The sequence below is a fragment of the Leucoraja erinacea genome, chromosome 9 (assembly GCF_028641065.1).
Source record: "Leucoraja erinacea ecotype New England chromosome 9, Leri_hhj_1, whole genome shotgun sequence".
Classification (NCBI taxonomy): Eukaryota; Metazoa; Chordata; class Chondrichthyes; order Rajiformes; family Rajidae; genus Leucoraja; species Leucoraja erinaceus.
Window position 1 is genome coordinate 15,980,025 of NC_073385.1, and position 15,575 is coordinate 15,995,599.

Genomic DNA, 15,575 nt, shown 5'->3' on the forward strand with positions numbered 1-15,575 from the left:
CGTTTGTGAAAGAGAATCAGCATAATATTACCACTTTAATATTCTACATACATTCACCCATCGAGGAAGCTTAATAACTTCAAAGATCCATTAGCACAAAAAAACAACATTTTATTTAAACACAATACTCAAGCACATTTTTGCCTAGTAATTCTACAATTGTGATCTAATTGCCTGTATTTGAAAAGAACCCATTCTTTATAATCTATATATAAACGATGCATATGTGCCCAAGTACAGTAATTATATCAGAGATTGCATCTTGTACAATGTGTTCCTTGGAATCAACAGAATTACATTAAAAGAGTAGAATTGCTGGATGAATCATTGGTGAATCATAACCATAACAATACATTTACACTGCACCTATTACAAAACACCACAGGTGGTCGCTAAACTTCCCATATTAATCATAAATTTACAACACTTTGAGCTTTAGAAACTCTTATCACTGTTTAACATGTTACAGGTAAGAGTTGGTCTTCGCATCGTGCTCGACACAGACATTGTGGGGTGAAGGGCCTGTTCCAATGCTGTACTGTTCCACAATCTATGTTAAGTTCATAAGTAGGTATGTTACAAAACCTACCTGAGCGTTGTTTGAGAATCTGTCCCAGCCCCGTGTGTGTGATTTTGGCGCTGTTTAGAGGGGGCGGGTTTAAAACGCGATTTTTACTAGGCTGTTGCAATCGAAAATGTTCTGCCTAGTAAATCATTAATGGAACATCGCTGAAAGACCCCGTCGCAAAAGGTATTATTAGTTTTTATGGCCTTGTATAATAGTTATAGTAGTTTAAAAATCACTCTCTCAACGCACAACCTCTCGCAGCCCCAGGGTTTTATAAAGCAAACAATTAAAGGTGTGTACCTTATTTTTACATTAAAAGGGGCTTCTTAAGAACCCTGTATATAAAGTTTTCTATAGCGAGTAGTTCATTTTGGGCTCTTTATATTCCGCAGTATTTTTCTGGGCATTTGAGGGCACAAATCCAGCGCAATGTGAACGTTCTAAACCAGCGCGTTCCACAGGAACCCACTAGAAAGCCAATTAAAATGTACTTTAATTTACAGCAATTGGACACTAAATTCCTTCCATTTGGCCTATAAATTGATGTAAATGAGATTTACAAATCATGTTTTATTGTGAATTATTTGTGAATATTATTTGGACACTTAGGCTATTTAAAAATGTTAATCATTTATTAAGAAATGGATAGATGTTTAGATCTAGTAATTGAAGTTTGAAATTAGCTACAATTGGGTAACTAACTAATTATATGCTTTAATTTCAGGTCATCCAAGTAAGATTATTTTATATTTGTTTCAGAATGGTTCAATCTATGATAACTGAAAATTTCATTCAGTTCTCTTAATTTTTAAGAAGGTTCTGGGCTTTTGACTGTCCATGATCACAGCTTTTTTGTTATGTCCATAGAAAATCAATAGGGAACAAGATGCTAATTTCCAAGTATGAAAATGGCCATAACTTTTTTATTACTTGAGATATGAAAGTGAATTAGGTGTCAAATTAAACTTATTGTTATGCTTTATATGATGGGATAAATTGCAGACTTGATTTTTTTTAATCTCAAAATTTTGTAACATTGCTATCATAAGTGATAGCATGGCACGGTGGCGCAGCGGTAGAGCTGCTGCCTTATGGCCCGGTCCCAATGTACGAGTTCATTCTAAGAGCTCTCCCGAGTTTAAAAAAAATCAAATTCATGGTAAGCACGGAGAATGAACGTAGCGGGTACGTCAGAGCTCGGGGACGAGTCAAGAGTGTTTTATTGTCATATGTCCCAGACGGGGCAATGAGATTCTTACTTGCTGCAGCACAACAGAATATGTGAATATGGAAATATTGTATATAACGGGGAAAAAAATAAAAATTTCAATAAATAACAAATATCGTACAAATACCAAATAATAATATAGTCTTTTGCACTTCAGAGCTCATAGCTTATTCGTGTGTTTAATAGACTGATGCCTGTGGGGAAGAAGCTGTTCCTGAACCTGGACGTTACAGTCTTCAGGCTCCTGTACCTTCTTCCTAATGCCAGTGGTGAGATAAGTGTGTGGCCAGGATGCTGTGGGTCCTTGATGATTTTGACTGCCTATTTGAGGCAACGATAGATCCCTTTGATGGTGGGGAGGTCAAAGCCGGTGATGGACTGGGCAGTGGTCACAACTTTTTGTAATCTTTTTCGCTCCTGGACGGTCGAGTTGCCGGATCGGGCCATGATGCAACCAGTCAGAATGTTCTCTACCGTGCACCTGTAGAAGTTTAGGAGAATCCTCTTCGACATGCCAAATATCCGTAATCTTTTCAGGAAGTAGAGTCACTGATGTGCCTTCTTTACAATTGCATCGGTGTGCTGTGTCCAGGAAAGATCTTCTGATATATGCAAGCCCAGGAATTTGAAGTTATTGACCCTCTCCACCATTGTCCCATTGATATAAACAGGATTGTGGATCCTCATCCTTCCCCTACTAAAGTCCTCAATCAGTACCTTGGTCTTACTGATGTTGAGAGCCAGGTTGTTGTGCTGGCACCATTTGGTCAGTCGGTCGATCTCACTTCTATACTCTGACTCGTCCCCATCTGTGATTCGTCCAACCACAGTGGTGTCATCGGCGAACTTGATGATGGAGTTCGCATTATGACCGGCTACGCAGTCATGGGTATAGTGAGTAAAGCAGGGGGCTGAGCACGCAGCCTTGGGGTGCTCCCATACTAATTGTTACTGAGGATGAAGTGGTTCCTCCAATTCGAACAGACTGTGGTGTGTGGATGAGGAAGTCGAGGATCCAATTGCAGAGGGATGCGCAGAGGTCCAGTTCCGTGAGCTTGGTAACCAGCTTGGAACGGTTGGTGGTATTAAACGCCTTCTTCCTCGTGTCCGGCCATCTGCTATATCACGTCTTTCCGGTTGGCCAGTGATGGTTGGTGGTCGGTGGTTGCAGAATTGGCTACTTCAGTCAGTCACTGTGGTACAGTTTCTGTCGTCAGCATTGCCCGGGATGCGCCACGTGGAGGCTTCTGCTTGCATTCCGCATTAAACGCCAATCTGGGGTCTATAAACAACAGCCTGACGTAGGTGTTTTTATTGCCCAAGTGGTCCAGTGCGGAGTGGAGAATCAGTGAAATTGCATCTACCGCTGACCTGTTGTGGCGGTATGCGAACTGTAGTTGGTCGAGGTTCTTCTCGAGGTAGTTGATGTGCACCATAACCAACCTCTCAAAGCACTTCATCACCACAGACGTTAGTGCCACTGGCCGATAGTCATTGAGGCACGCCACCTTACTCTTCTTGGGCACCGGTATTATTGATGCCCTCTTAAAGCAGGTAGGAACCTCAGACCTCAGAAGTGAGAGATTGAAAATGTCTGCAAAAACTCCTGCCAGTTGGTCTACACAGGTCTTGAGAACTCCACCGGGTATACCATCAGGTCCAGGCGCTTTCCGAGGGTTCACCCCCTGAAGGATCTTCTGACGTCGGCCTCTGTGACTAAGACTGTAACACCGTCAGGGCAAATAGGGGCTCGGGAAGGCAATGTTCTCCCTATCGAACCGTGTGTAGAACGCATTGAGCATCTTCAGGGAGTGATGTTTCGCTGTTGTTTGAGCCGCCTCCTGATTTCGCCTTGAAGGAGGCGATGGCATTCAAGTCCTGCCGCAGTTGTCGAACATCTGTCTCATCCTTCAGCTTAGAGCAGAAGTCCCATTTAGCCTTTTTGATGGCCTTGCCAAGGTCGTATCTGGACTTCTTGTAGACCTCTGCATCGCCGGACCTGAATACCCGGGATCTTGCCTTCAGAAGAATGCGGATCTCATGGTTCATCCAAGGCTTCTAGTTAGGAAACACTCGGAAGGTTTTTGTCGGAACGCAGTCCTCCACACATATCGTTTTGAAGTCTGTAACGACATTCATTGTATTCATTCAGGTCCTATGCCGAGTTCCTGAACATTGCCCAGTCCCCCCCCCCCCCGATAGAGCGATAGGTGTCTTTGATGGTTGTGTAGTAGTGGTCAAGGCTGTTTGATCCTCTGGTGCTGCAGGAGACATGTTGGTGGAAGTTAGGGAGCGATTTCTTCAAGTTGGCTTTGTTGAAGTCCCCGGCTATGGTGGTAAATGCCTCGGGGTAAGCAGTCTGGTGACTGTTGACCACGGCGAGCTGCCTGGTGTGGGATGTAGACTGCGGTCAGGATGATGGAGGTGATTTCCCTCGGTAGGTAGAAGGGGCGGCACTTCACCGCCAGAAGTTCGAAGTGTGGAGAGCAGGAGTTGGATAGGTCAGCCACGTCTGAGCACCACGCAGAGTTGACCATGAGGCAGACGCCCCCTCCTCTCCGTTTCCCAGATGCCTGCGTACGGTCCATACGGTAGATGGAGAACCCTTCAGGCTGGACCGCTGAGTCTGGTGAGCTGGGGGTGAGCCATGTCTCTGTGAAACAGAGCACAGAGCAGCTCCCTTTGGTAAAGCAGCCATGACCTTAAGTCCTCCACTTTGTTTTCTAGTGACCGTACGTTGGCCAGTAGGATGTAGGGAAAAGGGGCCGAAGTCCACTACGCTTCAGTCATACTTGTAGTCCTGCCCGACGACCACGTTTCCGTACTCCATGAAGCCCTCCCCAGTGTTTAAAGGTACAGTACTTGCGAGTCTCCGCGAGGTCAGGGATTCTCCTCAGACCGGGGATTCCCTTACAGTCGGCACCTCCAGCTCCGTTGCTGCTGGGAGATCCAGCCCGACTGCCTCGATTCCGTACTCCATAAAGGCCTCCCCGGTGTTTACAGGTACAGTGTGGCGGTCCCTGGATAGGAGGCCACTCCTTGGGTCATCGCGCTCAGCACTTGAGGAACAGGGACGAGGGACTGCCCTCAGGCTTCCAGTTTCTGCTCAGGGGTTTTCTGGGAGTTTTGTTTTTTCCTTTCGGTGGAACTCATTGTGAGTGGATGCTCACAGCCATCATTAAAGAACCTTTGAACCTGCGTGGCGTCTAACCTTTTTCTGACCGCGTCCAGGCCACTAAAACAGTACTTACTGTACCTGCTCGCCTCCGCGAGTTCGGGAATTCCCTTCCAATCGGGGATTCCCTTACAGTCGCTATCTTCGGGAGTTCGCAGTAGCACTAATGCATTTAAATGCGTTAGCAGCTCGCTACTTACATCATTGATTTCTGCAGATTCTTTGATACAGGTGAGCTCAGAAATACTATATTTGAAGATTTTCTGTTGTGCCGCTGGCAAAATGTCGCCGCAGGTCGGCACCATCGATCCCGACTATGGGTGCTGTTTGTACGGAGTTTGTACGTTCTCCCTGTAACCGTGTGGGTTTTCTCCGAGATTTCCAGTTTCCTCCCACCCTCCAAAGACGTACAGGTATGTAGGTAAATTGGCTTGGTAAGTGTAAAATATTGTCCTTAGAGTGTGTAGGATAGTGTTAATATGCAGGGATAGCTGGTCACCGCAGACTCGGTGGGCCAAAAGGCCTGTTTCCACGCTGTATCTCTAAACTAAACTAAGGAGCAGAATTACACGATTCGCCCAATCGAGTCTACTCCGTCATTCAATCAAGGCTGATCTATCTTTCCCACTCAATCCCATTCTCCTGCCTTCTCCTCTTTAAAAATTAGTAATTTTAAAATGAACAAGTAGATATTGCTGAACCATGATTTGAAATTAATGGGGTTAATAATCTTTACCAGAAAATAAACTGTTGGAGAAACTCAATGATAGGTGGCTTCTGTGGAGGCAGAGAGATGGTCGCACCCTAATGCAGGGTCTCGATCCAAATTAGTGAATGTCCCTCCGATCCCTCTGCTTTCATAGATGCTGTCTGACCTGCTGAGTTCTTCCAGCGATTTCACACCGTTACTAATCAAGAATCTGTCAATCCCCACCTTAAAAATACCCAAGGACTTGGCCTCCACAGCCATCTGTGGCAATGTATTCCACAGATTCACCACCCTCTGACCGAAGAAATTCTTAACAGGGATTAAAGGGCCTGTCCCACTTGGCGATTTTTTCAGCGACTGCCGGCATCATTGACTGACGTATCAGGTCACCGAAAAAGTTGAGGCATGACGCGGCGTGATGACATATGATGCGCGGTGTTTTTTCAAGTGGCGTAACAATTTTTTTGTCTCCACCGTTCAAAATCTTTTGGCGACACTGATATGACGCCGGCAGTCGCCGAAAAAAAATCGCAAAGTGGGACAGGCCCTTAACTGGGAGAAGATTAACAGGTGGGTAATATTTGCTACTTGACATCACTGAGAAAGGAATACAGGACTGTGCCACACTTGACCAGGCCTTAGAAAATATGCTAATTTAGCTGTATTTGAGAAGTTTTATTTCCTTCGTAAGTTGCCCAAGTCTGTTCAATATTTTTAAACAGAGATTAATAAATCAAACATCAAGTAAAGTTTAACTGACTGTAGGATATGTTTCAGTATCATCAATTTTCAATGAGAGGTTGCCAGGTTTGAAGTGCTAGTTATTCTGCATGCTTTAGGTTCATTTAATAGTAATGAACCTCTTAGGGCAGCCATCAATGCTAACAATATGCAAACCAACACCTTGGAGCTTGGAGCTACACGTTCTACCAAAATTGGAGACCATGCATCTTCACCCCAGTTCTCAAAATGACAGGGAAGGTGTCACCAGACTCTCCAGCATCTTTCAAATTAATTCAAATAGAAACCAAGATTTCAAAGATAGCAGTTTCCCCAAAAACAGCATCCTGAATTCTCCAGAGATATACACAAAATGCTGGAGTAACTCCGCGGGACAGGCAGCATCACTGGAGAGAAGGAATGGGTGACATTTCGGTCTAGAAATTGGGGAGTCTAACTGGGTTAAAAAAAATGTTATCAGTCACATTTAAACTGCAAATCTGGACCAAAAAAGCCTAGATAGAGTGAATGTGGAGAGAATGCTTCGACTAAAGCAGGGGTTCCCTAGCTTTTGCATTCCGTTTACCCCTGGCAACTTTAACAGCATATAAATGTTATTTCACTTATTTATGAACAACTAATGATGAACAGATACCGGGACACCAGAACCAAACACAGTCAGTCAATAAGAAAAAATATGTACAAAATAGACAATTTAAATGCATTGGCGGCTCACTGATAGTGGAGGAGGCCCAGGACAGAAAGTATGGGAATGGGAGGGGGAAATTCATAAGGAATAGGAGTAGAATTAGGCAATTCGGCCCATCAAGTCTACTCCGCCATTCAATCATGGCTGATCTATCCCTCCCTCCTAACGCCTTCTCCCCATAATTTATGACACACGTACTAATCAAGAATCTATCTATCTCTGCCTTAAAAATATCCTCTGACTTAGACAATAGGTGCAGGAGTAGGTCATTCGGCCCTTCGAGGCAGCACCGCCATTCAATGTGATCATGGCTGATCATCCCCAATCAGTACCCTGTTCCTGCCTTCTCCCCATATCCCCTGACTCCGCTATTTTTAAGAGCTCTATCTAGCTCTCTCTTGAAAGCATCCAGAGATCCCGCCTCCATCGCCCTCTGAGGCAGAGAATTCCACAGACTTCCACAAACATGTTCCCTGCCTCTAGCGTGTCCAAACCCTTAACAATCTTATATGTTCCAATGAGATACCCTCTCATCCTTCTAAACTCCAGCGTGTACAAGCCCAGCTGCTCCATTCATCCAGCATATGACAGTCTCGCCATCCTGGGAATTAACCTTGTAAACTTACTCTGCACTCCCTCAATAGCAAGAATGTCCGTTCCTCAAATTAGGGGACCAAAACTGCACACAATACTCGAGGTGTGGTCTCACTAGGGCTCTGTACAACTGCAGAAGGACCTCTTTGCTCCTATATTCGATTCACTGCAGAAGGACCTCTTTGCTCCTATATTCAATTCAGAATCAACATATTTCCCCCCTGGGTAGGCAAAATTTACCCCCTGGGAGTAAATTTAACCCCAGCTTAGGAACACTTGCACTAAAGGAAGTGTCTAGGATCAGAGGCCAAAGCCTCAGAATAAAAGGTACCATTACAAAGGAGATGAGGAGGATTTTTTTCAGTCAGAGGGTGGTGTATCTGTGAAATTCATTGCCACAGAAGGCTGTGGAGGTCAAGCCAATGGACATTTTTAAGGCGGAGATTGACAAATTCTTGATCAGGAAGGTCAGGGGTTTACGGGGGGAAGGTAGAGAATGGGGTTGAGAAGGAAAGATAGATCAGCCATGATTGAATGTCGGAGAAGCCTTGATCGACTGAATGGCCTAATCCTGGTCCTAGAACTTACGAAGTCGTGAGATGAACTCAGCAGGTCGGACAGCATTTATGAAGGGATGGGATCAGAGGGATAGTCGTGACCCTTCTTCAAAGTGAGAGTCAGGGGAAAGGGAAAGGTAAATAGAATAAATTAATAAAAGATATGCAAAAAGCAATATGAATAGTAATTTATCACCTGCTGTATAAATATTGATTTCTCTCTAGCGGTATGAATATTGATTTCTCTAACTTCAAGTAACCCTTGCATCCCCCCCTCTCTCCATCCCTCCCCCTCACTAGTTGTCGTACTAGTTTCACTGTCGTCCTGTTGAGTTTCACTGTCCGTATAACTCGTTCATCATCATCGGCGGTCACTCGAAACGAGTACGACTGTCCTCTCCTCTCCATAGGGTCGTCTACTTGTGGGTCTGCAGATGTCTGTAGAGGCCGATCCACGATCCACACACCTTGGTGCAGCGTGGGCAGTGGAGACTGGCGGTGCTTGTTAGTCGTCGAGCCCCCTTCTCTTTCTCCTTACGGTGTTGTCGCTTTGTCTCTGTGACACGGCGTAGTTCCATTTCGTGAAGTGCAGCTCCTTCCTGCACGGATTTCCTCCAGGAGCGCCTGTCCAGTGCAATTTACTCCCAGTTGCTCGATGTGATGTGGAATTTCTTCAGACTGTTCTTGATGTTGTCCTTGAAGCGTTTCTTTGGCCTGCCGGGGGCTCGCCGACCTTCCTTCAATTGAGAGTACTGGTTATCACCTACACCACAGCCAACAACAGACCATTGTGGGCTCCACCTTTCCTTGATCATCGTTGCTTTTTGCACACCTTTCCTTCATTTGTTCTATTAACCTCTATATCTCTCGTTTTCCTTTCCCCTGACTTTGAAGAAGGGTCTCGACCCAAAAAGTCACCTATTCCTTTTCTTCAGAGATGCTGCCTGACCCGCGAAGTTACTCCAGCTTTTTGTGTTTATTTTAGGGTAAAGAAAAGCAGTGAATTCACTGTTGTCCTTTGGATAGAAAACCTGGCACCCATCTAATCCATACTAAACTAAAGATGTGCAAACAAACATAATTTGAGGAAGGACGTTCTTGCTATTGAGGGAGTATAGCATAGGCTTACAAGGTTAATTCCCGGGATGGCGGGACTGACATATGCTAAGAGAATGGAGAGGCTGGGCTTGTATACTCTGGAATTTAGAAGGATGAAAGGGGATCTTATTGAAACATAAGGGGGAGTCCAGAACCAGGGGCTACAGTTTAAGAATAAGGGGTAAGCCATTTAGAACGGAGATGAGGAAACACTTTTTCCACACAGAGAGTTATGAGTCTGTGGAATTCTCTGCCTCAGAGGGCGGATACTTTAAAGAGAGAGCTAGATAGGGCTCTTAAAGATAGCGGAGTCAGGGGATATGGGGAGAAGGCAGGAACAGGGTACTGATTGTGGATGATCAGTCATGATCACATTGAATGGCAGTGCTGGCTCAAAGGGCTGAATGGCCTACTCCTGCATCTATTGCCTATTGTCTATTGCCTAAACAGCACTCCAGTCTCCTGTATATAGTTTCACACACACACTGGCCTCATGGAAAAATAATCAATGAGTAATAAATACTGCCTTGTTTGTGGCAACAACATCCTGGCAATCAACTTGTGAAGCTGTCATTGGAGGATTTAACATGCTGATTGAGGTAGATGCAACAAGGCTCTTTCACCAAAGGAAGCAGGTAACAATATTAAGGCTTGTACAATCTGGTATTAGAAAACAATTAATAGATGCAGGGTAGGGAATAGTTGCACCAAAGGCAGATGAGATGTTATTGATGAACTCGTTCAAAAAGGATGCTTGGTGTCAAATGTTGTTGGTAATCCTTCCTTATGAATTCCTGAGTGATGTTATACTTCATAAAACGCATTATACAAATACAAGTAATTGTTGCTCTGTGTATTCTGCACAAAGGAGCAGAGCTGATGCTTGGCTTTTCCTTATTTTCATTCTCTAGATGATTTAAATTAACAGGGTGATTAAATCATACATGCACACTCAACTCATTTCTATGGTTTTCTGAAACCAAGGAAATCAATTATCAATTTCACTAAATATACCTGAATAAAATTATATCTTCACTTCTTGTAATGGTTTTGGAGGAGTTAGTTTAGAAAAGTACTCTACAGACAGCTATGGAGGCCAAGTCAATGGATATTTTTAAGGGGGAGTTTCCTCCCACACTTCAAAGACGTACAAGGTTTATAGGCTAGACAAAAATGCTGGAGAAACTCAGCGGGTGAGGCAGCATCTATGGAGCGAAGGAAATAGGCTGAAGAAGGGTTTTCGGCCCAAAACATTGCCTATTTCCTTCGCCCCATAGATGCTGCCGCACCCGCTGAGTTTCTCCAGCATTTTTATCTACCTTCGATTTTCCAGCATCTTCAGTTCCTTCTTAAACAGGTTTATATGCTAACTGGCTTTGGTAAAATTGTAAAATGTCCCTGGAGTGTGTAGGATAGTGGTAGTGAACGCTGGTCGGTGCAGATTCTTTGGGCTGAGGGGCCTGTTTCTGCGCTGTATCTCTACACTAAAAAAATAAAAACTGCTCCAATTACCATTTGGTAAAAAGTTCAAACTGTTGCAGCTTTAAGGCTTTGGGTAAGAGGACCAAGTGGGCTATGCAGAAGAACATGCTTTAACCACAGTGAGTGGAATCTACTGCTTATAAGAGGGGTGGAAGCCACAGGGGACAGAATTGAATGGATTACTCCACATGGACTCCAAAGGACCAAATAACCACCTTCTGTGCCGTAATGACTGTGAGATGTTATGAAGCAGGCAGAATTCAAGTTTGTCGTGCAGTGCGTAAATCACAGGCAGTAGAGTGCAGAAAACACTCGGGCTATTCCTACTTATACATGGTATGACCACATCTGGTATTAAACATTTCCCTCCCCATAATACTACCAGGAGAAGCAGCGGAAATCACTGCAAATCTTTTCAAAAATATCATGCCTTCCTTTAGCACATCAAGCCACACGCTAGGAGACAATGCATTATTCCAGCTAATAACAATTTTATCCTCTACAATTCAAACAACTCATTTCAGAAACTAGATAATTTTCTGTTTAAAGGACTCCAGATTAATCTATTCCCGCGTCCAATTTAACTACTTTTGGCATGTGGTTACTTAGGTCCCTAAACACGGCAGTCAATTCATGCACTGCAAGGTCCAGCAAGCAACAAAGAAGATGAATGGCCAGTCAATTGGTTCTGTTTGCTGCTCTTGGCTGTAAGAGTAATTTCAGGAAACAACCACCCTCTTCCAATGTTGTCACCTGGAGCTTTGGTTCAATACCTCATCTGAAAGGCTGTACTTCTGATAATGCAATGCTCATAGAAACATAGAAATTAGGTGCAGGAGTAGGCCATTCGGCCCTTCGAGCCTGCACCGCCATTCAATATGATCATGGCTGATCATCCAACTCAGTATCCCGTACCTGCCTTCTCTCCATACCCCCTGATCCCCTTAGCCACAAGGGCCACATCTAACTCCCTCTTAAATATAGCCCCCAAGCAGAAGGCTGTTGAGGCCAAGTCAATGGATACTTTTAAGGCAGGGATAGATGGATTCTTGATTAGTATGGGTCGGGTGGAAGATTGCAACCTTCACGTGGAACTTCGACGAATGCAATCAACCCGGCATGCACAATCAAATGAGATCAAATAGAACAAGTTGTTCCACAACTTTAGGCTGTGCACGCAAGAAGAAGAAGATTAGTACAGGTGTCAGGGGTTATGGGGAGACGGCAGGAGAATGGGGTTGAGAGGGGAAGATAGATCAGCCATGATTGAATGGTGGAGTGGACTAGATGGGTCAAATGGCCTAATTCAGCTCCTATCACTTATGAACTTACATGCCTGGAGTAAAGGAACAAGTTAAATTTCATGCAATATTCATCAAATGGTCTGTTCCTAGGCTGTAAAATTATATAAATAACGTGCAGCCTTCTCTGAAAATCTTGTTTGTTATTCAAGATACTTAAAAAGGTATGGGGCAGTGCGGTGGTGCAGCTGTAGATTTCCTGCCACGCAGCGCAAGAGACCCGGATTTCATCCTGACTATGGGTGCTATCTGTACAGTTTGTAGGTTCTCTCCGTCAACACTTGGGATGTATCCAAGAGAGAGTTAGATAGAGCTCTTAGAGCTCAAGGGATGTGGGGAGAAAGCAGGAAGAGGGTACTGATTTCGGATGATCAGCCATGATCATATTGAATGGCGGTGCTGGCTCCAAGGGCCGAATGGCCTACTCCTGCACCTATTTTCTATGTTTTTCCGGTCCCCCCCCCCACACTCCAAGGACGTGCAGGTTTGTTGGTTAAATGGCCTCTGTAAATTTTTCCCAGTGTATAGAATAGTGTTATTGTATGGGGTGATCTTGGTGGGCCGAAGGGCCTGTTTCCGTGCTGTAAAAAAAAGTCCCAAAACGAAAGTCTAAAATAAGTCTATAAAACTATTCCTCAGGCAGAAAGATGTGATCAGACAAAATATCTTACCAGGAACTTTTCTTCTTCGGATTTTGAAAGTTTACTCTTCATCCCTTCCACTTCCTCGATCTTATCCCGTTTCCTTATCTCCTTTTTTGAAAGAAATAGCAAAAGCTTATACTTCAAATATGACAAGCTCCAAATATCAAACAGAGTGATCCTTAAAAGGGAAGCAAAATTGGGAGAGAAGAGAGCAGTTTCTGTTCCAACGTTTTGATGGATGGTACAAGTGTGCTACGAAGATAAGCAGTGCTTCTACAGGTCTGCACAATGGAATACATTTGCAGCCTGCATGACAATGCAGAGGCTGAAAAGAAACACATTCTATTGTTTTTTGCAGTATCATAAGGAGATCAGGTCATAAGTGATAGGAGCAGAATTAGGCCATTCGGCCCATCAAGTCTACTCCGCAATTCAATCATGACAGATCTATCTCTCCTTCCTAACCACATTCTCCTGCCTCCACATAACCCTTGACACCCGTACTAATCAACAATCAATCTATCTCTGCCTTAAAAATATCCACTGACTTGGCCTCCACAGCCTTCTGTGGCAAAGAATTCCACAGATTCACCACCCTCTGATTAAAGAAATTCCTTCACACCACCCTCCCACATCCCCCCTTCAGTCGCTACGCTCCCTCAGGCTTGGTCTCTCGCAATATCTCACTCCCAACTCTCACCCAATGTTGGCAGCCCTGAAGAGCAGAAATAATAAACCAAACATGTGCCACAATGGAATGAGGCGGACTGATGGAAAACTCATGGAAAAATATTTAATCACAACACAAAATGGCCTCTGCCCACCGACCACCATGACCTCTGACTCCAACCACCCCACCCCACCCCCTCCCCCCCTCTCTGTGTATAGCCTCAATGACAAAAGGGGATCAAGCCAATACAGACAGATCTAAGGAGCAACTTCAGTTGATGCCTCATGCCATAAAAAAAAGCAACGGTAATGACTCCGATATCTGGCACAGGGGATACTGGGACGAAAGTAGCTGGTGACTTTAGACATTACTTTAGAGACACAGTGGGGAAACAGGCCCTTTGGCCCACTAAGTCCACACTGACCAGTGAACACCCTGTCTGCTAGCATTATCCTACACACTAGGGGCAATTTATAATTTTTACTGAAGCCAATTAACCTGTGCATCCTTGGAGTGTGGGAGGAAATCGGAGCACTCAGAGAAGATCCAATTGATCACAGGGAGAACGTACGATCTCCATACAGACAACACCCAAGGACAGGATCGAACCCGGGTCTCTGGTGCTGTGACGCAGCAACTCTACCACTGTGCCACCGTGCCACCTTAATGTGCAAAAATGAGATGATTTTTGCAAACATATATTGTGTTCAAAGAGAGAAATTGTATTTCTCTGTTGTGCTAATGACCGCATCACCAGAATGAGCCAGAACCATCCTCTGGTCATAAGGATGAGAGGCTAGGGGAAAGAAAGCTGCTGTATGCAGCTGGCAAGAAAATACCCTCACTGATGAGTGAGCATCTGGTTCCAATTACAAGCGGTACAGATGGCACAACCGGAACAGATTGAGAATGAAACCAGCAGAGGCAAATTCCTCATGAAATCACAGGACAACCAAATATCTGTCAGCGGTGAACACCAGGGGAAGCAAACCGTGGATTATCTTCAGAGATGATCTGCAATGCCACTCAAGATTGGTTATGGTCATGATTAATGTTCTTTATTTGTCATGTGTACAGAGGTGCAGTGAGATTCTTTTTTGTTTACAGTTCAGTACAAGTATCAGTATACATGAGCACTTAGATACATCTGAGATAAGCATCTCAGGTACAGTACAAGTGTATATCAGTAGTGCACTGAGACAGTATGCAGCGCCGCCAGTTTGGTGCCATTTGTTGTTTATCTGTGAGGCGTGCAGTTCTGGTTGCCCCATTACAGGAAGGGTTTTTACAAAGGTTTAGAGGGATATGTGCCAAACACGGGCTGGCGGGACTAGTGACGATGGGGCATCTTGATCGGCATGGGCAAGTTGGGCCGAAAAGCCTGTTTATCCGTGCTGTATTACTCAATGACTCTACATAGCAACTCCGAAACCAGAGGGATTGGCCTGTGCAAAAGCCGGGGACCAGATCCCACAGAAGGGCTGGACTGGACACCACAAAGCATGGAAGTAAGGAGTCAATGGCTGCACATGTTGACGAGACAATAGACAATGGGTGCAGGGGGAGGCCACTCGGCCCTTCGAGCCAGCACCGCCGTTCAATGTGATCATGGCTGATCATCCCCAATCACTACCCCGTTCCTGCCTTCTCCCCATATCCCCTGACTCCCCTATCTTTAAGAGCCCTATCTATCTCTCTCTCTTGAAAGTATCCAGAGAACCGGCCTCAACCGCCCTCAGAGGCAGAGAATTCCACAGACTCACAACTCTCTGTGAGAAATTATACATGACGAGAGATTATATACGTGCCCAGCGAACGGTGATTAAACAGTAAAAGTGATCAGCAATTTAAACAACTGTTCACACACAACACCTGTGTTTTGAGATGTTGTGCATATCTGACACCCACCCCAATCCGCCCCTGTCTAACTCAGACTTCACAACTCCAAATCCATTATCTGTAAAATGTGAACTAACAGTAAAAGGCAGTTCCTATGTTTAAGGTGTAATGGGTTTCAACTGTGGCTAACACATTTTTTGTCCAATGATCAATACTTAACAGCGAGGACCAGCAGTGTTACCGTTACTCTCCTGTCAACTCCGGGCAGCTTAATATATAGC

At 44.6% G+C, this 15,575-nt stretch overlaps 1 protein-coding gene across 2 annotated transcripts in view; it reads right to left on the reverse strand.

Moving 5' to 3' along the window:
• LOC129700036 (centrosomal protein of 128 kDa-like) overlaps positions 1-15,575 on the reverse strand; it is a 396,302-nt gene that overhangs the window by 330,174 nt on the left and 50,553 nt on the right. For both annotated transcript variants that reach the window (XM_055640193.1, XM_055640194.1), the window contains exon 9: positions 12,813-12,893. In XM_055640193.1, the coding sequence (XP_055496168.1) occupies positions 12,813-12,893 (81 nt within the window). The remainder of the gene's footprint in view (positions 1-12,812; positions 12,894-15,575) is intronic.